This window comes from Gekko japonicus, unplaced genomic scaffold, assembly GCF_001447785.1.
Source record: "Gekko japonicus isolate JY-2015 unplaced genomic scaffold, Gekko_japonicus_V1.1 scaffold474, whole genome shotgun sequence".
Classification (NCBI taxonomy): Eukaryota; Metazoa; Chordata; class Lepidosauria; order Squamata; family Gekkonidae; genus Gekko; species Gekko japonicus.
This window is the reverse complement of record NW_015177020.1, coordinates 814930-841757: the sequence shown is the minus strand read 5'-3', so window position 1 is coordinate 841757 and position 26828 is coordinate 814930. Positions and strand designations below refer to the sequence as shown.

The following is a 26828-nucleotide window of genomic DNA, read 5'->3' as shown; positions in this document are numbered from 1 at the left end:
TCTTTCTTCCATCCAAATGTACATGTTGATCGTGTTTTGCAAATCAGGCTGAACAGTGTGTGTCATAAAAAGGAATGTGCTGCTCAGTGCTCAGAGAGACTTTGGAACTCCCCAAATCCTAAAGCGTAGGCACGAGAGAGCTGGCTTCACATCCCAAGCATCAGTGGCAACTTTTCCCTTCTTAAAATGTCTCTTTCTGTAAACTCCAAAGGGGTCGGCGTGTTGGTATGTTACAGCAAAGCAAAGAGGACTCTTAAGGACTGTGGAGTGGGTCCTATGGACGAGTTCTGTGTGGGCGAGATAGTGTCTGCCACATATAGTGCACTTCCCGTTCTGCTAAAGCTTCCATTTGTGCATGATTGATGGTTTCCAGTGGGGGGCCTTGTGCAGATGGGACTACTAGCGGAAGAGGAAGAGCTCTCCCTAGTAGAGACTGCCTAGCACATGGAGCTCATTCATAGAATCCAAGACAAAGAGATCTGTTGTGGCAGAAACTTTTTTTGGATTAAAGCCCATGTTGGGTCTGATTAAAGTGACATCTAGCCCAGTGGTTCCCAACCTTTTTGGTATGGTGACACAGAAGTCCAAATTTACTTCGTACAGGGACCCATCCAGGGCTGGCCCAAGGTTTTTTTTGGTGCCTGAGGAACTATAACTAGGGATGTGGGGGGAAAAAACACCAAAAACACCATGGTATTTTTCAGCTTCAGGTATATTGAATCCCCAAAATATTGGTATTTCCTGATATTTCCAAATCCGAATACCAGCATGGTATTGGGATTTGATAAATATTTGGGATTCCCGAATTTTTCCTAGTCCAATGGACCCACGAAGAAAGAAAATGAGAGGTTCAGCTGGGGTGGCGGGAACTGAGAGCTCCGCGCTGCCCCAGCTGCCTCTGGTTTGGTTTGAACTGCAAAGAGGAGCCACCCTGAACTAAGGGTTCTCCCCGTAGGCTCAGCTGGGCAACCCGGTTTAGAACAACAGAGCCCACCCAGGAGTCAGTCCTGTGAGGAGAGTTCTACCCGCAGGCTCGGCTGGGGCTCTGCTTTAGCTTCAGGTTTCCCACGGTCCCAAAAAATCCCGAAAATATTTTCGGATTTTTCGTTTTCGCAATTTTCAGATAGCCGAATAAATATCGGGCTCTATATCCGGTTGAAAAAATATCTGAAAAATACCGATAAAGTATTTTTCGAATATTTTTCCAGCTCAGAATAGGGTGAATGCACACCCCTAACTACGACCTTGGCTTCCATCTATTCCAGCATTCTGTTTTCTATAGCACCTAACCAGATGTTTTTGAGAAGCCAGCAAACATCGCACAAAAGCTGCAGCTGCCCCCACTATGAACCCCAAGCAAGTGGGAATTTGTCTTGTCCTCCTCCTCTGCCATCTGGGCTAGAGCCAGAGTTTGAAGAGGTGTGCTTGGCGGGTAGTGGGTTGAGGAGATATGCAAAGATGACAGATGATGGTGAAGAGGTTGGCATCAAGGGGCTGGGAAAGCTGTTTCCCTGCTGAAGGAGCGGTACCAAGACAAAGCCCATGCATGCATACACCTCTTTCTCTCCTCCTCTGGTTTTTCCATGGCATTCTGAACAGCTCCCACCTACTCCCCAGGCTTTCCCCCTTTCTTTCAGCTACTACTGTGAAGTTACTAGTTGCCAGACAGCTTTCCCCCCCTCATTGTTATGGAGAATTGGTGAGGAACGAAGAAAGAGATGGATGCAAAGTGCAGGAGCCACCATTAGGGAGGGCTGGCCTGCAACCCACTTTCAGAGACTTTGCAACCCGTCTTGGAAGTGGGACCCACAGTCTGGGAAACACCACTGTAGCTCACAGTGTTCTTAGTCACAAGGTGCCAGAAGACCTCTTCTTGTTTCTGTTTTTACGGTATCTCTTGCGTCTGAGATACTTGTGGGTCACTGCTGAGGAATGTCATGAAGACGATAGCGAGAGCGTGGTTTCGAGTCATAATCAAGAACGGGAGAAGAGGGCTTTGTTTAAATTTTTGGCATTTGTGGCACGGAAGATCTTAAGCCTTGTTTCTGTAAAAACACTTCTAAGGTCTTGGAAGTGTCAATATGTTGTTATGGTTGTGGTGGTAACCATGTGGAATCCTGGAGCCTGACCGTGCACAGACACCGTGGAATTAGTGAGACTCTGTGGCCTTTGTTGAATGATATTTAACTTCTGACTTTCCTAAAGTGATTCAGTCTCCTGTTGCTAGAGTTTGATCTTTTTTCAGTAGCAGCCAGGTGTCTGAAAAGTCTGCTGAAGGAACTTAGGAAGATAACGTCACTGGCCGTACTCTGAAAGCAGTGGAAGGGAACCTTGCTTAAGTTGATTTTGGCAGCATCTGAAGACATTGCTGTTCTGGATGGATAGACTTTGGGCAGTCTGTTAGAAGAAGAAGAGGAGGAGGAGGAGGAGGAGGAGGAGATTGGATTTATACCCCGCCCTTCACTACTCAAGGGAGTCTCAGAGCGGCTTACAAACTCCTTTCCCTTCCCCTCCCCACAACAGACACCCTGTGAGGTGGGTGGGGCTGAGAGAACTCTGACACAAACTGCTCTTTTTCAAGGACAGCTGTGCCAGAGCTTGTGACTGACCCAAGGTCACATCAGCAGGTGCAAGTGGAGGAGTGGGGAATCAAACCTGGTTCTCCCAGATTAGAGTCCGCACACTTAATTTTTGTTCCTGCATGAGTATTTGTATTTTAACTCAATTTTGCCACAGTGGCATGTGTAAGCTTCCTTGAGCCCCTGGTGATGGGGGAGGGAGAGTGAGGAATCAAAATGTTTAAATAAATAAACAAACCTGGCACATTACGAATTTTCCAAAGTTTTAAAAAAATTGGAGGGAAAGGTTACCTTAACTGGAATTTCCGTTCTGCTAATGCCATAGACACCTATTGGATAGTGCCTGTGCCGTCAACTGGGTGAGGAGCAAGATACTTCCCATCTCATGTAGTTAACGTCTGTGCAGACCTCATAAAAGGTGTTCTTCTTTATTTTATTATTTATTTGTTTAATTTATACCCTGCACTAGGGTTGCCCCCTCTGGGTTGGGAAATAACTAGAGATTTGGGAAGGTGGAGCCTGAGGAAGGTGAGGTTTTGGGGCAGGGAGGGACCTCAGCAGGATACAGTGTCATAGAATCTATCCTCCAAAGCAACTGTTTTCTCCAAGGGACCTGATCTCTATTGCCTGGAGATCATTTGTAATTCCGGGGGGTCTCCAGGCAACCCTGTTCCTCTCCCTACAGGGGCCTCAAGGCAGCTCACAACATTTAAAAATATGCTAAATACATATAAACTTTTATAACATAGCTAAAAGGCAGCGTAGAAATGATCATGGATCTCCTACAATTGGTGTGTGCTCTACTAGGATACCCTCAGCGAAAACCACTTCCTGGTCTCTGCAAGCCAGCCCTGTTTGCATTTCAATTCTTATGTTTTGCCTTCTTTGAGATTCTTACAGGCGTCCGTCCCGGTAATGAGTGCTGTTGAAAAGGCAGCAGCTGCGTAGACAGGGCATGCTCATGGGTTGTCATTTGGCTGCTGAGCGGTAAACATTTGTGTTCTGGGTTTTGTTAGATAAGTCCTGAGTGGGAACAGCTGTGGCAACCAACTGTCTGGTGAGCGCTTCTCCCACGCACACCGCTCGGGGAGGAAGGGTTTCCGTATCAGATCTGGGCAACTTTTCCAGGCTTGGTCTCAAAAACTTCTGCAGCTTCAGCACAACTGACTGGTTGATGCGAAGACCTAAACTTCTGCTCCTGGTCATCTTGGTGTCAGTTTCTCATGTTCTGATTTCTTCAAGCTGCATCATCCTTTTTCCTCCTCCGGCTTGAAGGTTTGAGTCCAAACCGGAAATCTCTTATCCAGCGCATGCTGCTTGACTCAGATTAGATCAGATATTTAGGTAAGAGGTGAGGGGTTTTTTTTGCTTTTTTTAAGGAGACTGTTATGGGGTGTAAATCACAGCTCGCACTAACTTTATGACAAAAGTTGCAATATTTAATACAGCACGCGTGATAAAGATGGAAAACCTGTACAGCTACTGATATATATTTGCAGTACACATGGATTGATATAAAGGCTGTGGGTTTCCTTGTAAACCCCCCTTGCAAACAATTTGTTCCCTGGGCATTGATAACTTTATTGTGTATTCAGGCTGTCAAGAGTATAATGGTGCAGAGACGCTTGTCAGCCACAGCATTCATGAAACTTCTCAAAAGCTGTAAAATAGCTGATTCATAGTTCTGCAAATTGTTCGAATACGCTTAAAAGTGGAATAGAGGAATCTAAAATGTTGTGGTGAATGGTTGCCTCTTTGCATCTTGCAGCAGTCCTGCTTGTGTACAGCTGGTACATGTAAGGGGTGAAATACCGTGCCGTTGTGTACTGTGTTCTTTTCAACATTCCCTTATAGTACTTGTAGGCTATAGGTCTGTGCCGGTATTTAGCCTGAGATGGCGTTTACCACCCGCTTTGAGCTGCATTACCAAGCAACCCGACTCGGGGAAGACCTGGTCCTGGTGTGCCAGGGGCCGCTACTGGTCTCACACCATCCGTGAGCTGTGCCTCGATCAAAAGGACTTGGGCCCCCACACCTCTTAACGGTTTCACGCCCTCTTGAACTCTGTCTCAAAGTGGTTAAAGTGTCAGGCCAGGATCTGGGAAATCCAGGCTCAGATCAGATCCCCATTCGTGTCATGGAAGCTTGCTGGGCGACCTTGGGCCAGTCACGCACTCTCAGCCTAACCTACCTAGCAGGGGTGTTGTGTGGATAAAATGAAGGAGAAGAGAATGATGTAAGCTGCTTTGGGTCCCCATTGGGGTGAAAGGGGGGGGGATATAAATAAAGTAAGTAAATAAATTAAAATACAACTGATTGGCTCTTGAACAGTCGGTATGACAATATAGAGGTTTTTATATGGGTGTGTGTGTGTGTGTGTGTAACTTATGGTGACCCGATAGGGTTTTCAAGACAAGAGGTGGTTTGCCATTGCGAGCCTCTTTGTCCCAGCCTTGGGCTTCCGTGGTGGTCTCCCATCCTACTAACCACAGGTGACCCTGCTTAGCTTCTGAAATCTAACAGCATCCAGGTCAGGTTACTGTGGTATGGTACTATAAATGAATCAAAAGTTCTTAACTAGTACTCCCCCCCCTCCCCCAATTGATTCTACTATGCTAAAGCCCAGATACATGCAAACTTCTAATCTGGCACCCAAATGCTTGGATATCTAAGGCTCTGTTATGTTCAAGTAACTATTGGGAGCACTCACTGGAGAAGACCCTGATGCTGGGAAAGATTGAAGGTCAAAGAAGAGGGGGACGGCAAAGGATGAGATGGTTGGACAGTGTCATCAATGCAACGAACATGAAACTGAGCAAACTTCAGAGGACGGCGGAAGACAGGAGGGCCTGGCGGGATCTGGTCCATGGGGTCGCGAAGAGTCGGACTCGACTGTGCGACTGAACAACAACAACTATTGGCAGATTAATCGTGTGTGTGTGTGTTTGCGTGCATTTGTTTGCTGGATCCTAAGTCTGTGTGAGGGGTGTCACATTACATATTGTTGAGTTCCAGTTTTGGTTCAGATCCTTACGTCTGGGGAGAGCAGGAGGGTGGAATCAAATGATGTGGCTGTTTGCAGAACTTAGTGAATTAGCATCTGTAGAGGATGAGGAATGACAGTTAGTAGAGTTTAGGCCCTCACTTCATCCCAAAATTCATGATGTGCACATTTCCCTGGCTCCACCCTGCAATGGCCAGCAAACCCTTGTGTGATCGTGTTCCCTCTAAGCTGAATTAGTGTGAGCTAGCTCACAGTTTTTTAGCCCCTGGTTCACACATTTTTGTCTTAGCTCAGGAAGGATGGCTCCCAGAGCAAACTAATTTACGCAGGAGCCAAATCGCTCGCTCACAGCTTTAATGTCAGTAGCTCACAAAGTAGAATTTTTGCCCACAAGACTCCACAGCTCAGAGGGAGCATTGGTGATCTCTGTATGCAGCACATCACAAAAGCGGTTCCTGAGCACAGGATCCACAAAAGTGGATTCTGCCCAGTTTGGTGTAGTGGTTAAGAGTGGCAGACTCTAATCTGGGGAACTGGGTTTGATTGCCCAATCCTCTACATGCAGTCAGCTGGGTGACCTTGGGTCAGTCACAGCTCTCTCGGAGCTCTCTCAGCCCCACCTAACTCACAGGATGTCTGTTGTGGGTAGAGGAAAGGAAGGTGATTTTAAGCTGCTCTGAGACTCTGAGTAAAGGCTGGGTATAAATCTAATCTCTTCTCTTCTTCTTTAACCAAAACTCTTGTTGATCTCTAAGGTTCTATTGGACTTGAATCTAGCTCTTAGACCATGAGTGGCTTTATTGTAAAGACTGTTCTTTTTGTAGTATCCTTATCAACCATCAGCTGTTTTGAATCTAGCATCAAGCTCTACAAAAGAAACTCACTTCCTTGGCTGTAGATAAATGCTTTGCAGTGTGCAGAGTATCTTCTGTAGGCTCAGAAGCTGAAAGTAAGAACATCAGAAGAGCCCTGCTGGATCAGGGCAGTGGTCCCTCCAGTCCAGCATCCTGTCTCACCCAGTGGCCAACCAGTTCCTCTGGAGGGCCAACAACGGGGCATGGAGGCCAGGCCTTCCCCTGATGTTGCCTCCTGGCTCTGGGTTTCAGAGGCTTAGTGCTGCTGAATAAATCAGTTGTTTCGCTCTCCCCAGAACATATCAGCGTGTCTCCTCCCAGGGTCTCCTGCTGCCTGGCTGCTCCTGTGTGCCTCTTTTTGACAAAACATATGAAATTTTTCAAAATGCCTGACATCTAGGTTCAAGTGAAGCAAATATGTGCAATTTAGCCCTCCACATCTGGATTTAGAATTTCTTGGCACGGCTAGTATTCCGCATCATCTCCCCCCCCCCACACACACACCTTTTGCAGATATCATCCCTGCTCACAATTGCTTGCGCTATTGCTAAATGGAATGTAACAGACGTGTATGCGCTTCCCCTGGGGATCAGATGTTCCATGAGGGGTTTGTCCGTAAACGGCTAATTAATCCAATTAATTAAACACTAGAGATTAATCCCTATTAAGTCCTCGTATAATAGCTTCATTCAAGCATTGCTCGTTATAAGGACAAAAGCTAATGTTTAATACATTCTGAGCATGCAACCTGGCTCTGTGTATTTATTGTAGTGTAGGGGTTAGAGAGTAGAACTGAGATCTGGGTTCAGATCTCTGCTGTTTTGGGTGACCTTGGGCCAGTCCTCCTCTTTCCGTCTAATGTACCTTGCAGGATAGTTCAGATTTATATTTATTGTATTGTATTTGTTATTTATAGTCCACCTTTCTCACTTGGACGTGAGGAGGATTATGCTGAGTGAGTCAATATGATCGAAGAGATCGGACGTTCAGTCAGCAAGGCAATAGGAACTGGGGTTGTAGAATTTATTTATTTATTTATTAAATTTGATTTACTAGGCCGCCCTTCCCAAGAATAGGATTCAGGGTGGCTTACAACAGAATAAATATGCAATCTCAATTTAAAACTAGATTAAAATAACCCAATAAATACCAGTACATAATCAACCAGAAGTCTAAAAACAGAAGCAAGGCATAACTATTAGCATGAGGCATTAAATGATCCAAAAATTCCACAGTGGGATCCTAGGGTTCAGCAAGCTGCACACACTAGTACAGACCACAGTCCTCGATAATATTCCCAAGTAACTTTGTGAATCATTTCGTCCAGTGCAGCTCTGTTGCCTGCGCAGAAAAGCCCTCTTGAATAATTCAGTTTTGCATAGTTTGCAGAAAGCCATGAGAGTGGGAGAATAAGAATAGAGGAGGGGGAAACCGTACACCACCGTGAGCTCTTCGGAAGAGTGGGATAAAACTATAACGGATCCGTTTGTTATTTCTTGTTCCCGGAAAGCCAGGGTTGCAACCCAACATCAGCACCATTTTAAATTTGTGTTCCTGTTCAGCATTTTGCAGACATTTGCCAAGAAAACGAAGTCTTGAAAGGCTTCTGCTTCCACCCACCCCTTTTGCCCACCCCCCGTTTTGCGATATCTAATCCGATGAAGAGCTGTGGTGAACCTGAACGCCCGCGTTCTGTTATGTGTCGTTCTGGTTGGCCCTGCTGAAAGCTGTTAACATGGATTTGCATCTTCATTCTTAGATACATGGGTTGGTTCTCTTTAACAGTGCCGTCGTAAGCAGAGTTACTCTTCTAAACCCATTGACTTTAGTAGACTGAGAAGAAGCACCTTGAAGACTAACAAAATTGGTGGCAGGATATGAGCTTCTTCTGCTCACTTCTTCAGATATTACTGCTACAGACAGACTAATATGGCTACCCATGACTCACAAAAGCTCATACCCTGCCCCGAGTTGTGTTAGTCTTTAAGGTGCCACTGGACTCTTGCTCTTTTCCACTGCTACAGACAGACTGGCATGGCTTACCCATCTTGATCTAACTCTGTTTAGGATTGCACTGTGTTAGTCCTAAACAGTTCAGCGGAGGTTGCGCCCAAGCAAATGCAGGTAGGTACCCTTGTACTGGCTTGCCGTTTTGAAATGGGTCACCTCAACAAATTATCGCCTGCCCCCTTTGCCATGCTGTCTTTGTAGAATCCAGGCTCTTCCTGCGATGTGATTTCTTCCCCTCAGGTTCAGTGTTCCCTCTAAGCTGAGTTAGTGTGAGCCAGCTCACAGTTTGTTAGCCTCCAGCTCACACATTTTTTGTCTTAGCTCAGGAAGGACGGCTCCGGAGCAAACTCATTTATGCAGGAGCCGAATCGCTCGCTCACAACTTTAATGCCGGTAACTCACAAAGTAGCATTTTCGCTCACGAGACTCCACAGCTTAGAGGGAGCATTGCGTTACTGCTTCAACCCTGACCCCGTTATTAATGACTTTTAACCTACTAGCAAAAGGAAAAGTAGACAAGGGCAGGTGTAGCTAGGCTACTGGTCTATACATTTCTGTGGATTTAAAGACTGCTCATGTAATATATCACATGTGTGGTTTATGTGAGCTTGTTCCTTTCAAGGGCTGTGCTGATGTAATATATCACACGTGTGGTTTATGTGAGCTTGTTCCTTTCAGTTTTGCTGTGGTGTTATGCATGACATTTTTAGAACCTTTGAGGTATACATTTGCGTAGGCGCCTGCCCAACATGCGCAAGAGCTACTCGTGATGTGTCTTCAGAGTACAAACAGGGCCTGAGCTTGAGATAGTGTATAGACTCCATTGCTCAAGAGTTTTCTGTTGTTTCCATTTGCTAGGTGAGGTTCTGAACAGTTCTTGTGTCTGAAACTAAAGTGGGGGCTGCAGTCTCTGACAGCCACATCTCTTCCTGTGTGTAGCTCAACAAACAGGTGTCCTTCTGAGTCCCATACAGAAGAGGCCCTGTGGTTTCTGACAGAGAACTGGATCATTCCGTTCATAGGGTGTCAACTAGCGGATCTTGGTTTGCATCTAGATTGAGCTGTAGGATGCAACAGGTATGTTATTAGCTTCATCTCCGTTTGGGGGGGTGATAGAAGAGAAGAAAGGTGAACAGAAGCAGAACATGGTATTTTGGGAAGTGCTCTGTTGTGGGCTGGTATTAAAGGTGAGTCCCAAATCTAAGAAAGCGGAAGACTGATGGCTCAATTGGTCCTGGAAGTCACATCAGCAGATCCCTACCTAGATGATAGCCTCAACAGTACCTTGATGAGAGGGAGTTCCTTCTTACTTCTTCTTGTATCCTCCACACTTTGGCTGCTGCCTGCGACCTCTTCCTTGTGGAACACACACACACACACAAGGTTCATTTCTGTAGTTTCTCTAATGTTGTTAGAAAGAACGACCAGAAAGGCAGAATGGTATCCAGGTGATACATGTGTGTAGGAAGGCGATGAAAATTGTGAATTGGGTGTTGGCTTTTCTGTTCATCAGCATCACGCTATCAAAATTCCCTATGATGTTATGATGTTTAAGAGATGACTGGCCCAATGGAAGGCTTGCCTATCTTTAGTGAGTCAGGCCGTGTGGGGGCGATCACTATTTGAGGCTGGAACTGTTTTAGGTTTTGAGGGCAAGAAACTGGAGAACAATCCTGCGTGGTGTTGTATGTTCTCTTATGTCTAATGTGCGCAAGCAAGGGTAAGAGATGAATGGCCCAATGGAAGGCTTACCTATCTTTAGTGAGTCAGGCCGTGTGGGGGCGATCACTATTTGTGGCTGGAACCGTTTTAGGTTTTGAGGGCAAGAAACTGGAGAACAATCCTACGTGGTGTTGTATGTTCTCTTATGTCTGATGTGCGCAAGCAAGGGTGGCCCAGCCATACGTAGCTTCTCTTCTTTCCAAAGGGTAACAAGGGAGGCTGATAAGCAAACTTCACTTCCTGTCTTTTTGCCTCCTCCTTCCTCCCAGGGAACAGAGATTTGAAAAAATGACCCACTGCTATTACAACGAGACGGTCGAGTTCTTCTACAACAAAAGTGGGAAGGAGCTGTGCCACCACTGGAGGGCCAAGGATGTCTTGGTGGTAGTTCTTGGCTTGACGGTCAGCATCATCGTCCTGCTCACCAACTTGCTCGTCATCACCGCCATTGTTATCAACAAGCGCTTCCACTACCCTATCTACTACCTACTCGGGAACCTGGCTGCCGCCGACCTCTTTGCTGGCATTGCTTATATGTTCCTGATGTTTCACACCGGGCCCAGGACAGCTGAGCTCTCTCTCAAGACCTGGTTTATCAGGCAGAGCCTCTTGGACACCAGCCTCACGGCTTCGGTGGTCAACCTCTTGGCCATCGCGGTGGAGAGGCACCAGACTGTCTTCACCATGCAGCTCCACAGCACCATGTCCAACCAGCGGGTGATGATTCTTATCTGCTGCATCTGGGTCACAGCCCTGCTGCTGGGCCTCATCCCCTCCTACGGCTGGCACTGCCTGTGCGACCTAGACAATTGTTCCAAGATGGCGCCCCTCTACAGCCGCAGCTATCTGACCTTCTGGGCCCTCTCCAATCTCTTCATCTTCCTGGTCATGGTGGTTGTCTACACTCACATCTTCGTCTATGTGAAGAGGAAGATGGCACGGATGTCCAAGCACACCAGCTTCCACCCACGCTACAAGGAGACGATGATCAACCTCATCAAGACGGTCATCATTATCCTTAGTAAGTGGCTGCGTCTTCTGGTTTCCTGGTCCTGGGAAACGGGGTGTGTTTTGGGACGCAGGCATATGCTTGTTTCCTCCTCCTATAAAACCCTTTCCATTGGCTAATGGACAGAGCTACCTCTTGTGGACTGTCGTTCAAAATGGCAGCTTCATGGATGGGGAAATGACCAACTGGTGGCTGTTCATACTAGCTCTAGAAAGTGATTAGCACTACCTATTGGTTAGAATCTTGGGATATAATGTGTCCTGTTATTTTTTCCCCCCTGTGTGTCGAACTGGTGGCCCTTAAGCTAGAAAAGTTTCTTGACCCGATCTGGCTAGGGTTGCCAACCTCCAGGTGGTGGTTGGAGATCTCCCACTGTTACAGCTGGTCTCCAGGGCAACAGAGATCAGTTCACCTGGAGAAAAGGGTTGCATTGAAGTTCCTCCCCAAACCCCGCCCTCCTCAGGGTCCACCCCCCAAAATCTTCAGGTATTTTCCAACCTGGAGCTGGCAACCCTAGATCTGGCCTCTACCACAGACTTGCTCCGTAGACATGAGCAAGCCACTCTTCAGTTTCCACCCAAATCTGCAGTACGTGGATGAAACTGTCTTATAGGGCTGCACCCAAATAATGTATGTGAACAATGTTGAAAGTCCTGAATTATTAAGCAGTAGTAGTATTAGAGCCCTGACCTGAATGGCCCAGGCTGGCCCAATCTCGTAAAATCTCAGAAGCTAGGCAGGGGGCAGCCCTTGTGGTGTGCGGTGCCGTGGAGTCCACCCTCAAAGCTTCCTTTTTTCTCCAGGGGAACCAATCTCTGTAGTCAGGAGATGAGCCGTAATTCCGAGGGATCCCCGGGTCCCGCCTGGAGGCTGGCATCCCTACCCAGTCTCGCTGCCAGCTCCATTAGCTGGGAATTGAGCCCTGGGGCCCTTTGCATGTGCTTTTGCCAGTGAGCTGCTTCAAATCACTAGATCCAGAGGCAGCCGGGGAAGGAACTGAACAATGTTGATTAGTTCCGCACCGGCTGAGCTTTGGCTTAGAGGGGTAGGGGGGGTTGCTTCGCCTGAGGGAAAGCAGCGGGGGACGGCTCCCCCCCTCAGCTGAGACAGCGTGGATTCGGGCCATCTAACAGGGTCGGCTTCCAGTCTGTCTGCCAAAGCTTCGTTCCCCCCGGAGCGGTCGGAGGGAGCCCTGCAAATGGAGCCAGGCCCTCCTGCTGTGTTGATGAGTTATCTTGGCTTCGCACAGGCGTGTCGGACGGGGTGCTCCTTGGGGTTTTTGGATAATGCTGTGAGGAATGTGCACGCTCGCAGGGGGTGGTGGTGGGGAGGGCGGGATTTCATCTTTCAGATGGAATACTGGGCTGCTGCCTATGAACTTGGGTGTTTTGTTAAGCAACATTTCTGTGTGCTTCAGTGGACTCGGCAAGGCAAGCAGGCACAGCTATCCTTTTAGAATCTTATATCTGCGCGTCCTTTACGATCACTGCATTGGGGCAGGAGTGGGCGAGAGCGCCTGTGATCAGGGAAGGGGCTGTGGCTCAGTGGTAGAGCTTCTGCTCGGCATGCAGAAGGTCCCAGGTTCAATCCCCAGCTGGCATCTCCCATTAAAAAAGGACCAGGCAGGAAGTAGGTGATGTGAAAGACCTCTGCCTGAGACCCTGGGGAGCGGCTGCCAGCTTGAGTAGACAATTCTGAAGCTGATGGGCCAAGGGGTCTGATTCAGTATCAGGCAGCTTCACATGTGTTCAGTCAGTTGTGTGTGTGTAAACTGGTAGCAAATCCACCACACATCTAAAATCGACCTCTTTCAAGTACTGGAAATTCTTCTCTGTGGGTTAATTTTCCCATCTCCCCCACCCCCACCACCCTTATCTGACTCTCAGCTCTGAGCACTCAAGACTAGTTTCAGTGGTTTGTTAATTTTTAAAATTTACAAATGAATACTTGTCTGCGTACTTACGTCATTCCTGACTCATGCAGAAACCTTAGCTCTGTCTGCAGGTGGGCCACTTCAGCTGCCTTGGAAATAAAGCGTTTGACCGTGAAGCTTTTCTGGTAGAGGCAGGTTGGTCCTCTCCCCATCCTCCTGTCCAGAAGGTTATTTATTTATTTATTTATTTATTAGATTTCTATACCGCCCTCCCAAAGGCTCAGGGCAGTTCACAAGCGGCAAAGCCGGAATCTAAAATACAATAAAACACACAATAAAATACAATAATTAAACTACAGTAAGCAACCCAAAACACTACATCATCAGTCAAGGTGGAGACGATCTTCCAACTTGGTGGCCAGCCATTACCAGTACGCGGTCTCCCCGCTAAGCTGTCAGACTTCAGCCTGGGCATAACTGTCCCATCTTCGTAGGGCAGCCGATGACATACTATCTCGTTGGTAGGATAGTGGCGGTGGCGGCTCCTACTCAAACGCCTGGTGGAAGAGCTCCGTCTTACAGGCCCTGCGGAACTGCATAAGGTCCCGCAGGGCCCAGATCTCCTCTGGGAGCTCGTCAGAGGGGGAAGGAACTGTTAAGAGTTCTAGGGGGCCTGAACAGATTTGTTCTCTTCCCTGCCTCCCTGCCCAGTGACTGCCGGCGTGGTGTAGTGGTTAAGACTGGTGGACTCTGATCTGGAGACCGGGGTTTGATTCCCCACACCTCCTGCACATGAAGCCTGCTGGGTGACCTTGGGCCAGTCACAGTTCTCTCAGAGCTCTCTGAGCCCCACCTGTCTCACAAGACGGCTGTTGTGGGGAGAGGAATGGAAGCTAGTTTGAGACTCCTTAAGGTACAGAAAAGCGGTGTATAAAAACCTACTCCTCTTCTTCCACTGCCCAACCAGTTCTCAGCTGCCTGAAGCATATCATACATCCTGGAGCATATTTAGTCCTTATTGGGTTGTACTGGTGTGTGAAGAGAGCCCTTTCTGTCTTGGTTAATTTACGGAGTCAGATTCTTATCTGCATATGTAAGGACCCCCCCCCCCCAAAAAAAAAAACATATCGAAATCCATACCTTGCCTGTGTGTGGCCTGGCTTTTCTGCCTTTGTGATTGGCAGGAGCTGGCCAATTTACTATTACACACAGTAAAATAACAATGATTTTAGAGCCATTGATGTCTATTCAGCTTGTAAGCCCAGTCATTATTACTTTGCAGTATAATCCTAACAAAAACAAAACTTGCTAGCTCTCTCTCTCTCTCTCCCCCCCCCCCCCTCTCTCTCTCTCTCTCTCTCTCTCTTTTTCCTTCCCCCTGCCCCAAGGAATTCACCATCTAAATTCAACCAGCAGGGAGAAACAGAAAAAATGCCGTTGTGCATATTTAAGCTTTATTTTCAGTTGGCAGTGGGGTAGATGGACTGGGTTAAAGCTTTCTCAGAAGAGGTGAGTTCTGAGGAGGGTTTGAAGGAGGAGGTTTGTTCTGGGAGGTCATTCCCAGGTACAAATGGATTCTGGAACTGGAGCCACTCAGAGTTCAGATCTGTTCAACATCCTTCCCTTGCTCGAAAGCCAGTCAAGTCCAACTCTAGGGCTGCGGTGCTCATCTCCGTTTCAAAGTCGAAGAGCCAGCGCTGTCCGAAGATGTTTCCGTGGTCATGTGGCCGGCATGACTAAACACCAAGGCGCACGGAACGCTGTTCCCTTCCCACCAAAGTGGTACCTATTTATCTACTTGCAATGTCTTGCTTTCAAACTGCTAGGTTGGCAGGAGCTGGAACTAGAGACGGGAGCTCACTCCGTCATGCGGCACACTCGGGTCTCGAACTGCTGAACTACCGACCTTCCACAGCCTGCAGTTCAGCGTCTTAACCATTTGAGCCACCGCAGCTCACATACAGGATAGTAGAGCACCTTAAATACTAATATGAATTTTATTGTGGATGTGTAATATTGCTTTATTGTATTTTATCTATTTAGCCCGGCACTAGCCGCTTGTTAGCCGCCCTGAGCCGTTTGGAAGGGTGGGATATAAATCTCAAATAAATAAATAAATAAATAAAAGTTCAGAATAGGATCTGGGAAACCCAGGTTCGAATCCCCACTCTGATATGGAAACTTGCTAGGTGATCTTGGGCCAGTCACACATTCTCAGCCAAACCGCGGAAGGAGAAGGAGAAGATCTGCCCTGGACACGGAAGGAGAGCGCCAACATCTAAGGCCGCCGAAGAAGGCCAGACATCAGCAAGAGGCCTCGCTGCCAGGTGCTGGTAGGAAGCCACACACACACTCCTTCATGATTGTGGCCTTAGTTAGGGAACAAATAATTGTGTAAGCCGCTCAGAGACCCCTTGGGTTCGAGTGGGATACAAGCCGAAAGCATAAATAAATAAATAACCTACCTCACAGGGTGGTTGTAAGGATAAAACAAAGGAGAAGGGAACGACGTGAGCCCCCTTGGGGTCCCCCTTGGGGAGAACGTTGAGGTATAAATAAAGAAACGAAATGAATTGCCAGATAAAATCCCACTGCAATGTAGTACCACTGATAAGATTTGTATCTCTTGGAGTTTGAAAGTACGTACTATGTGCCGTGCGAGCCTGGCTGTGGGGGATTATATTAATGAAAAGCCAACTCTTTAGACATCTCATAACCACAATTAAATTTTTGCAGCGTACTGTCTGCTTTGATGTTAATTGCTCCAGCAGACTCCTGAGAGTCTGATCCACGGAGAGGCCGTGGCTCAGTGGTGGAGCACCTGCTTTGCATGCAGAAGGTCCCTAGTCCAATTCCTGGCATTTCTGGTTTCAAGCAACTGATGTGAAAAACCTTTACTCAAGACCCTGGAACCCTGCTGTCAGTGCGAGAAGACTGCTGACCTTGATTAGCCCAAGGGACTGAGTCAATATGAGGAAGTTTCATGGGTGTGTTGAAAAGTAGTAGTGGCTGCTGGGAGAAACTGGCATCTTCTAGAGATTAGAATGTGAGCATTTTGGTCAAGCCGCAATCCCAGTACACGCGATCCTTGGAGTGGCAGTCCTGAAACAAAGAAGCTTCAAAGGGAAATTACAATGTGAGATTGCTGAATTTGACATAATTCACAAGTTCAGAACAATGCAAACCCCAGGTCTGAATAGGGGCACAGGAGTCTTACCTCGTCATTATAGATGTTGATTATAATATGTATTGCACCTTTGCATCCTTTACAAGCATTCTTTACAACACCCCTCCCACCTTCTGACTAGGATAAAGGGCATGGAGATCTCCATTTCTATTCCACTTTTGTCTGATGAAGGAAGCTCTGACATCTTGAAAGCTTATCCTCTTGTTGGTCTCTTAAGATGCTGCTGGACTCGAATCTAATTACTTCTTTGTGGCTCATACGCTTCCCTGAATCAATGGCCGAGGCCATTACAAGAGATTCAGATTAACTGTGTGTAGAGGAGATTGTTGAAGGCCATTGGACATATTCAGGATTTTTTTTAGCAATTTGAAGTGTCTCAAGAAAAGTTTGTGGGCTTTAAAAATTCTTTGTAGCAACTATGATAATATTACCAACATGGGACCAGATCTTTTAAAAGTTACCTAACACATAAACCCACTTAGCTGTTGATAAGCAGCGGGTCATTGGTGTGTAGACCAGGTCATTAGTCACAAAGACAAATCCTCTTGAAGACAGTTTCAGAGAGAAGACAAGTTGGTCTGCAGTAGAACATCTAGATTCGAATTCAGTAGCATCATAGAGACCAACAAGTTTTGGGGGGTGGGTATCAAGGCTCCCTCTAAGCTGTGGAGTCCTGTGATCAAAAATTCTACTTGGTGAGCTCATGGCATTAAAGTTGTGAGCGAGCGATTTGGCTGCTGCATGAATTAGTTTGCTCTGGAGCCATCCTTCCTGAGCGAATACAAAAATGTGTGATCCAGAGGCTAAAAAGCTGTGAGCTAGCTCACACTAACACAGCTTAGAGGGAACACTGGTGGGTATGAGCTTTCACGAGTCTAAGCTTCCTTCGTCAGATACAAGTTGGATTGAAGACCTGAGTCCTTATATAGGGGGGTGTTGCAAAGAAAAGAGTCATTACATTGCACCTCTGCACTCCCAGTTTCTTTGCAGCACCTCTCCTACCTTCAGACTGGGGTATGAGGACTCAGGGATCTCTGTTCCTACTTGTATCTGATGAAGGGAGCTTCGCCTCCCGGAAACTCATACCCCGAAAATCTTGTTGGCCTCTGAGGGGCTACTGGACTTGAATCTAGCTGTACTACCGCAGACCAACGCGGCTTCCTTCGGGAACAATCCTGTTCATGTGAATCATATGAATCGGCTAGCTATACTCCTGAGGGATAATTATGAGTGTGGGGTGGAGGTCAGTTCACGCATTGGAAATGTGATTGCCCAGCCATGTTTGGACATGGGAGACGCACTTATTGCTGCTCGCTTACGCACCCCGTGTGTGGGCGGACACCCCCCCCCCCCCGGCCTCCCCCCGGTCTCACTGGGACAAAGAGTAAACTTGGTGGCAGACTGTAACGCAGCCTGCCCTAATTCAGCATGTTGTTGCTGGCGGCTAGGGCTCTCTTGCCCTTGACTCGCGTACCTGCTTTCAGCAGCAGCTGTATCCTCCTGTCCTCCCTGGCATGAGCAGAATTTCCGAAAAGCTCAAGGCCAGATTTCATCCACGTCCCACCTCCTGTGTACTTGTACCAACCTGAAACTTCAACTTGAGGTGACTGGCTGCTTTGGCGTCTTTTTGGCAACGAAATACGAGTCTTGGATTGGTTCCTTTGGGAAAACTGCTCGGTGCTGAACTCCAGCCAATGCCGAGTAATGATACTCAAGATTTGTATAGTTAGGACAGTTGCCAGGAGGAGGTTGTATAGGGAGGTTACGAATAGCACACGCTCGTTTTTTGTTTATTTCCTATGCTTCCTTTCTTTTAGGCATTCAGCTTGCAGTCAGAACACAGAACTTAATTGGTAATTACTACAAAAATATATTCAGCATTTAGAAACCCCGGTACCGTCTAGTCCAGCATCCTGTTTCACACAGTGCCCAACCAGTTACCCCGGAAGGCATCTTTTTCCAGCTCTGCAGTGTCATTTTTGAGATTTGGTGACCAGAACTGACCACACTGTTCCGAATGAGGCTACACCATAGCTTAATATTGGCTAATTTCTTTTTAATCCCTTTCCTAACAGTTCCCAGTATGGAGTTTGTTTTTTTCCTCCACTGCTGCCCAGCCGGTTGCCATTTTCTTTGAGCTTCCCACACCAACCCCAAGATCTCTTTCAGTTTCAGCCAGTTTAGGTACAGGATGTAGAAGCTGTATCTTGTGATTATGAAAATCATCTACAGTCCCTGTGTTCAAGTTTCAAAATAAGCTTCTGCAACCACAAGGACAATACATTTGCTTTAAAAAAAGGATTAAAGTGTATCATAACTAGTGTTTCCTCTAAGCTGAGTTAGTGTGAGCTAGCTCACAGTTTTTTAGCCTCCATCTCACACATTTTCATCTTAGCTCAGGAAGGAGGGCTCCAGAGCAAGCTAATTTATGCAGTAGCCAAATCGCTCGCTCACAACTTTAATGCCAGTAGCTCACAAAGTAGAATTTTTGCCCACAAGACTCCACAGCTTAGAGGGAACATTGAACACCAGACCAGTCCAGCGGCAGCTTTAATTCAGACCAACATTCTGAATTCCATGTTTGTTGGTGGTGTTGTTCACTCACACAGTTGAGTCCGACTCTTCATGACCCCCATGGACCAGATCATGCCAGACCCTCCTGTCCTCCATCGTGCTCTGGAGTTTGCTTAATTTTATATTCGTTGCATCTATAACACTGTTTTACCATCTCATCCTTTGCCCCCCCTTCTTCTTTTTCCTTCAATCTTTCCCAGCTCCCTTCCCATTTTGTGGCCAAAGTATTTGAGCTTCAGTTTCATTATCTGGCCTTCCAGGGAACAGTCAGGGTTGATTTCCTTTAGGATTGACCGATTTGATCTCCTTTCAGTCCAAGGGACTCTCAAGGGTCTTCTCCAGCACCATAGTTCAAAAGAATCTATTCTTCCTTATGGTCCAACTCTCGCAGTCATACATTACTACTGGGAATTCTGTATTACACAGTTGTAAAGTTAGACTGACAGCTAAAAATTCACTGTTGTGTTGCCCACGTTACTTTTTCACTAGCTGTTCGGCCCAAAATTCTCATTGTTCTTTTGCACAGGTGTTAGCAGTTTGAAAGCAAGAAATTGCAAGTAGATAAATAGGGACCACTTCGGTGGGAAGGTAACAGCATTCCGTGCGCCTTGGTGTTTAGTCATACCGGCCACATGACCACGGAAACTTCTTCGGACAGCGCTGGCTCTTCGGCTTTGAAATGGAGATGAGCACCGCAACCCTAGAGTCGGATTCGACTGGCTTTCGAGCAAGGGAACTTTTACCTTTACCTATGGAGAATCTAGACTATTCCCCCTAATCTGTTGCAGTCTTAATATTTTCCATGTTGTCCACCCATCTTTTTTTCAAAGCACATTTTGGGCACTGAACAGAATTGCAGGACTAACCTGTCACGTATGGATTGGCGAAGCTTTATTGGTGCATGTGGTGGATGAAGTTTTTCAGGCTTGGGGGTATGGCTGGTCATGACCCCCAACTTCATCATTGGGTTGACATTTTTAAACATCCTGTAGGGCGGTCGCTTCTCTCTGTATCTGAACAGCCGTGACTGCAAAGAGGAAGCTATCAGTCCAGTTGTTTCACTGTTGTATGTATTAATAAAGCTGAAATGTACAAGGAAATATTTATCCCCCCTTCCAAATTTTGTGTAACTAGTCTTTTTCTGAGAATCATTAATGGGGGCTCCCTGAAGCTTCTTGAAATTGAGCAGAATGTCACAGAAACAGGCAGCACAAGATAAAGCTGTATGAAATTGAGCAGAATGTTGCCTCCCCCCCCCCATTTTTTGAAGAGGGAAGAAAAGGCAAGGGGGTTGGGACAGTTCTCCTGGAGTCTTTGAATATTTGCAAATGGATAAGCTTGCTGTAATTGCATTCCACTTGCAAATTCAAGGAGGGTGGGGTCAGGGATTGGTTCCCCAGTGTTGCCTTTGCCATGGAAATGAGCATTACAGGACTGTAAAGGCAATATGCCCTGGGCTATCCATCCCAGGCTAGCCTGATCTCATCAGATCCCAGAAGCTAAGCAGGGTTGGTCCTGGCTAGTGTTTGGATGGGAGACCACCAAGGAAGTCCAGGGTCTCTAGGCAAAAGCAGGCAGTGGCAAACCACCTCTGAACGTTTCTTGCCTTGAAAACACTACAGGGTCGCCATAAGTCAACCATGACTTGAGAGCAGCAACAACAAATAGGAATGTATATTCAGTGGTGTGGAATCAGTTCTGATTCTGCTCCCAGCAGGTAACAGAACAGAAATGCAATAGCGCCACTACAAGATCTTAGTGTGGAAAGGATGCCGGGTAGTGTGGGTGGGGAAATACAAACAGACCTGTGATTCCGTGATAACCTTGCTAGTCTCTAAGGTGTTTCTGGTCTCGAATCTAGCTCATATTTACCTGTGTTTCCATTATGCATTTGGTCATCAGTCTTGACATCCGCCCTTTTTTTCAGATGGCCCATAAGATGGTGCTTAAAAAAAATTAAGTAATCTCCTTAGCTTGTTAACTTGTTAACCTATCTTTCAAAATCCTTTAGATGCTACAAAACTGATAAGGGGAGAGGGGAGGAAGGATACTTCCATGATGACACCAATATGAGCCAGTCAGTGCTGTGCACAACCGGGTTCTTCTGTAGACTAGCAGAACCAGCTTTCCCTGAGCTGAACTGTAGAGGGAAAAAACCCTTAGGCTCAAGTGGTTAAGACGCTGAACTGCAGGCTGTGGAAGGTCAGTAGTTCAGCGGTTCAAGACCCGGGTGCCGCAAGACAGGGTGAGCTCCTGTCTCTAGTTCCAGCTCCTGCCAACCTAGCAGTTCGAAAGCAAGAAATTGCAAGTAGATAAATAGGGACCACTTCGGTGGGAAGGTAACAGCGTTCCGTGCGCCTTGGTGTTTAGTCATGCCGGCCACATGACCACGGAAACGTCTTCGGACAGCGCTGGCTCTTCGGCTTTGAAACGGAGATGAGCACCGCAACCCTAGAGTCGGATTCGACTGGCTTTCGAGCAAGGGAACCTTTACCTTTACCTTTATGCATTTGACAAGACTGCAGGGAGTGTGCTTCCCGGGGTGTAGCAGCTTCTCTTTGTATGCACATAGCCCGACCTGTTTTAATCTTAACCCAAATGGTGTGGTGTGAGCTTGAATTTCTAGCACAGCAGGATAGTGCCGCAGGGGTTTTGTCTTTGAAGTCCACTCTGGCTAGTTTAAGACATAAGCAGGGCCCTGCTGGATCAGACCAGTGGTCCGTCTAGTCCAGCATCCTGTCTCACTCAGCGGCCAACCAGTTCCTCTGGAATCCCAACAACAGGGCATAGAGGCCGAGGCCTTCCCTTGGTGTTGCCTCCTGGCACTGGTTTTACTGCCTCTGAATGCCGAAGTTCCCTTTAGTCACCATGGCTAGTAGCCACTGATAGACCTGTACTCCATGACTAGGGTTTCCAGCTCCAGGTTGGGAAATACCTGGAGGTTGTGGGGCTGGAGCCTGAAGAGAGTGGGAATTGGGGAGGGGAGGGACTTCAAAGGGGTATGATGCCCTAGGGTCCACCCTCCAAACCAGCCATTTTCTCTGGGTTGGATTGATGTCAGTCACTTGGAGATCGGTTGTAATCCTAGGAGATCTCCAGCCGTCACCTGGAGGCTAGCAGGTTGCATCCAATGACCTAGATTTAAATACCAGCTCTGACAGCATCTGCCTTGGTGATGGCACTGTTCAGATCCATAAATTAGGAATGGAAGAATGAATGAATGGACGAATGGATGAATGAATGAATGAATGAACGAACGAATGGATGAATGAATGAACGAATGAATGGACGGACGAACGAACGAGTGGTGGCAATGATGTAGCAAACCTGAGTCCTGCAAATTTCAGGTTGCAACAGCACATTTCCCCAGTCAGCCACGTACAAAGATGAGATAAACTCTGTTGGGTCAGATCAAAGTCTGTTGAGCAAAGCGTCTGGGGAACAGGGTGTGAAGGCAACAGCCCCCTCCTTGCCTCTGGGCCACAAACATTTTTGGCAGAATAAAACGTCTCGTTAGTCCTCAGGGTGCTGCAAGTCTCCTCTGTTTATTTTAGCCCTCCCCTCTTTGTCCCTCGACCTGTCATCTACAGGTAGGTGGCCACTAAACAGACCCACTTTCTGATTAGCCGTCATTTAGGGTTGCCAAGTCCTACCTGTCGCTGCAGCGGGGGACTCCTGGCTTGCTCCTGGAGTGCGCGCACGGCAACCATGTCACCCAGAAGTGACGCGACCACGCTGGGGGCAGGGCCATGACCATCCGAGGGAAAACCATAGAGTTTTCCCTCGGATGACCGTGGCCCCGCCCCCAGCATGCCCGGCGTGGCCGCGTCACTTCCGGGTGACGTGCACATTGTGTACTTTGGGGGTGGGGTTCCCCCTGAGGCCCGATCCGCCATCGGCAGGGAACGGGCCTCTGGGGTGGGGGTTTCCCCGCCCCCCGGGGGGACTTGGGAAGCCTACCGTCATTTCTGATGGTAGACCATTTCTCCATGAACTTGTGTAATCCGGGGGTTGGATGGAGTGAAGGATTTCTGCAGAAGGAACGTGTGCATGTTTGTGATTTCTTTTTTTGCTGAGTCCCTTGTGCTGTGATAGATCTCCGATTCCCTCCCTGAGGGGGTGGGGGGTTCAGCTAGCAGTGAAAGGAGGGAGGCAGGAAGTCACACTTGGCAGATGGAAGTTCCTTCCACCCACAGAAATCCTCCATATGATCCAGCCCCCCTTTTAAAACCATCTAAACTAGGGGCTGTCGTCCCAGTTTCTGTGGCGGCACGTGCGATAAGCAAAGTACGCATCATGAGGAGCTGCTTTCTTTTGTCTGCCCTGAATTAGCTGCCGGTGAACAAATTGAGAGTCCGGTGGGGCCCCTTTAAGACCAACAGAGTTTTATTCGTGAGCTTTTGTGTACAGAGAACACACTTTTTCAAATACATTGGAAGAAAAGTAAGGTTCAAACGTATATGAATTGGACCTTCCCATCTCTCCAATGTATTTGAAAAAGTGTGCCCTACACACGGAAGCTCACACCTTGAATAAAACTCTGTTGGTCTTAAAGGTGCCGCCGGACTCTCAATTTGTTCTGCTGCTTCAGACCAACTCGGCTGACCACCAATGTTCCCTCTAAGCTGTGGAGTCCTGTGAGCAAAAATTCTACTTTGTGAGCTACTGGCATTAAAGCTGTGAGCGAGCGATTTGGCTGCTGCATAGATTAGCTTGCTCTGGAGCCATCCCTTCCTGAGCTAAGACAAAAATATGTGAGCCAGAGGCTAAAAAACTGTGAGCTAGCTCACACTAACTCAGCTTAGAGGGAACAGTGCTGACCACCAGGATCTGGCTGCCAGTGAATTTCATAGGGCAACTACGGCATATATGTTTGAAGTGGTGATTTTTTAAAAATTTCCACACCGTTCGTGATTGTATAGGCCAACCTAAGATCTCTTCTCTTGAGTCCCCTAGCATGTGTCCCCTAGCATGTGTTTAGCTGGGCATGAAGACTCTGCCGGTGCCCCCCCCGTGGGTTGTTGCCTGCCGGATTAGAGCTGTGGGCAGTGCTACCTATGCTGAGAGGCATGCCAGGTCGCCCACTGGCTCCCAAGGTATCCAGTTGTTGAAAAAGAAGACACGGAACCCGGGAAGGGGCCATGGCTCAGGGGCAGAGCGTCTGCTTTTCACGCGGAAGGTCCCTGATTCAATCTGCGGCATCTCCAGTTAAAATAATCGAGGGTCTTGGAAGGTAGGCAGGGTCAGCTCCAATGTTCCCTCTAAGCTATGGAGTCCTGTGAGCAAAAATTCTACTTTGTGAGCTACCGGCATTAAAGTTGTGCGCGAGTGATTTGGCTGCTGCATCAATTAGTCTGCTCTGGAGCCACCCTTCCTGAGCGAAGGCAAAAATGTGTGAGCCGGAGGCTAAAAAACTGTGAGCTAGCTCACACTAACTCAGCTTAGAGGGAACACTGGTCAGCTCTGTCTAGTCCTTGGATGGGGGGGGGTCACCAAGGAAGTCCAGGGTCACGACGCAGAGGCAGGCAATGGCAAACCACCTCTGATTGTCTCTTGCCTTGAAAACCCTACGGGGTCACCGTTAAGTCAGCCGTGACTTGACATCACTTTCCACCAGCAGACGGCACTTTCTACCACCAGTAGGTGATGTAAGAGATCTCGTCACTTTCCACCAGCATCTACCACCAGTAGGTGATGTAAGAGATCTCTGCCTAAGACCCTGAGGAGCAGCTACCAGTCAGAGCAGACAATACTATCCTTGATTGACCAACAGTTTAATTCAATGTAAGGCAGCTTCACGTGTGTTCATGTGTGATAGACCGCTCCCAGGTGTCATCATACTTCCTGCCTCTCTCCTCGTTTGTCTGAATATCCCAGCAATAGCTTAAGGGCTCTCCTTGGTTCCAGATTCCAGCGCTTGAGAAGATTTAGCAGGAATCTCTTTCTGTATGCAAACTGAGCCAGCACCAACCCCTTCCCCTACCTCGGGAGCACTTTATGCACATTTTAAAGCACCGTGCAAATCCAGAGAGTGCAACTACTTGGAACTAAGCATCATACGCATTCAGAATTTTAACATTGTTGTTTTCACCCCTCTTCTTAGGTGCCTTTGTAATCTGTTGGACCCCCGGGCAGGTCGTGCTTCTGCTGGACGGCCTGGGCTGTAAGAGCTGCAACGTGCTGGCCGTGGAGAAATACTTCCTCTTGCTGGCCGAAATCAATTCGGTCATCAACGCCATCGTCTACTCCTACCGGGACAACGAGATGCGCAGCACCTTCCGGAGGATTCTGTGCTTCCCCTGCTACCGGCCCCCAAAGTACTCACCGGCTTCAGTCAAGTCCAGTAACACGGAGCAGAGGATATTACCCCAGAACGGGCATCCGAGTATGGACTCCTCACTCTAATTCTTCGGCTGTAAACTCCTTGATCCTGGTTTGCCGAAGTCATTCCCGATGGGCAATGGGGGGCCCTGTGCGACTCCCCGGTTTGTAGATGCTATCCTCTGAGGATAACAGTGTGAACAAGGCTAGCAACCATGTCCTGTGGGGGACAAATTTGTTCCTGTGGATTGTTCAACGACTGCGGAGGGCGGTCTTGGTCTGGGGCCACCATACCATGATGGCGACCAGCTTCAAGACCCAGGTCCTGTCGTGGCTGTGGATGACTGTGTGTCTGGGACGTAGCAACTGAGCGTGCTCGACAGAACTTAAGGCAATAAGTATGTTGACTCCGCGCTACAGCTGGAGAGGCACCTTAAACACTCTGTAGAGTTAAGAACCAGTTCAAAACTGGCTTGCACCATAGGTTGTTGTTTTCCGCCCCCCAGCACATGTGTTTTCCCCACCCTCCACGAGTGAAAGAGCGACTGCAGTCCAGATCTGCAGGCAGACTATGGGTGGTCACTCGGGACAAGATTTTATTGGCCTTGCTACATTAAACAGAATGGTATGGATAAGCTTTGAGAGGAGTGCTGGGATACAGATTCCCAGGGGTACATGTGTCTGTGTGCATGCGAATGTCTATTTTTAACAGCTGTGTTGATTCAGCACTCATCTAAATGTTTTCTGTGCAGGGTGAAGTATTGTTCTCTCGGCCCTTTCAGTATTACTTCCTCTCTTGCCTTGGCCGTTCTAGGACTAAGAGGCAGCCCTCCTCCTTGTGTATCCGTCCCCTGATAATCTGTTATAACCTCCTCTGGTTCGGCAGCTCAGACGCTAGCAACTCCTCGGGAACATTCCAAGTCAAGGTGGTGGCCGAGCGGACAGCTGCCCGGCTTGGTAAAGTGGACGGTAGACGTTAGGTTGGCAAATGATCCACACGATCTGGGACCAGGTATTGCTGGAGGGCTATACAGGAATTAAACACGAAAGAACCATTCACTCTGTCGCTTTGCTCTAAGTTTTCGGAGGTGTTAGGGATGCACGTTAACCGATCTCCATGAATGGTCCAACTTCCAGCATGTCCTCTTCTGTCAAGGGTTATTAGTCTGTCTCACTTTGCTGTACAATTTTGCATTATTGAAACGGGTGCGGTGTTCACATGTACATCATCAGCTTTGTTGTCAAGTGACTTTTCACTACTGTTCGGAGCGGGCAGTTGTGACTGAGAAAGGCGGAGGAAAGCCATCACAAGGTAAACGTGGCAACTGCATTTCAAGGTGGTCACTCGCTTGAGGAATAGTGAATCTGAGACCCCTGGAAGCTGCCATCCTACTTAGCGTAATTTTGTATTCCAGAAGTGGTTTTGCTGTCTTTTTTTCCCACCCCTATTCAGAAATTATTGAGCTAAAGCTACGTGCAGACATTGCAAACCAATCACCACTGATGTTTGTCTGTGACACTAATGAGCCCCAAAACTTCTGCATTTCTCCTCTTCTCCTTCCCTTGGCTGCTGCACCAAGATTGATGATTTCCCACTTTAGGAATTTTTCAGTCTAATTACAGTTTGCTGTGATCAACATCAGCATTTACATTAACAAACTAGGGCTTGTTTCTGTCCTACGTATTGTGATTTGG

General features: G+C 47.7%; 1 protein-coding gene across 2 annotated transcripts in view; it reads left to right on the top strand.

The window, feature by feature from the left end:
* LPAR2 (lysophosphatidic acid receptor 2) overlaps positions 1-26181 on the top strand; it is a 55049-nt gene extending 28868 nt beyond the window's left edge. For both annotated transcript variants that reach the window (XM_015427761.1, XM_015427762.1), the window contains 2 exons: positions 10439-11190; positions 24916-26181. In XM_015427761.1, the coding sequence (XP_015283247.1) occupies positions 10458-11190; positions 24916-25217 (1035 nt within the window). In that variant the 5' untranslated portion in view covers positions 10439-10457 and the 3' untranslated portion in view covers positions 25218-26181. The remainder of the gene's footprint in view (positions 1-10438; positions 11191-24915) is intronic.
* Positions 26182-26828: the final 647 nt, after the last annotated feature.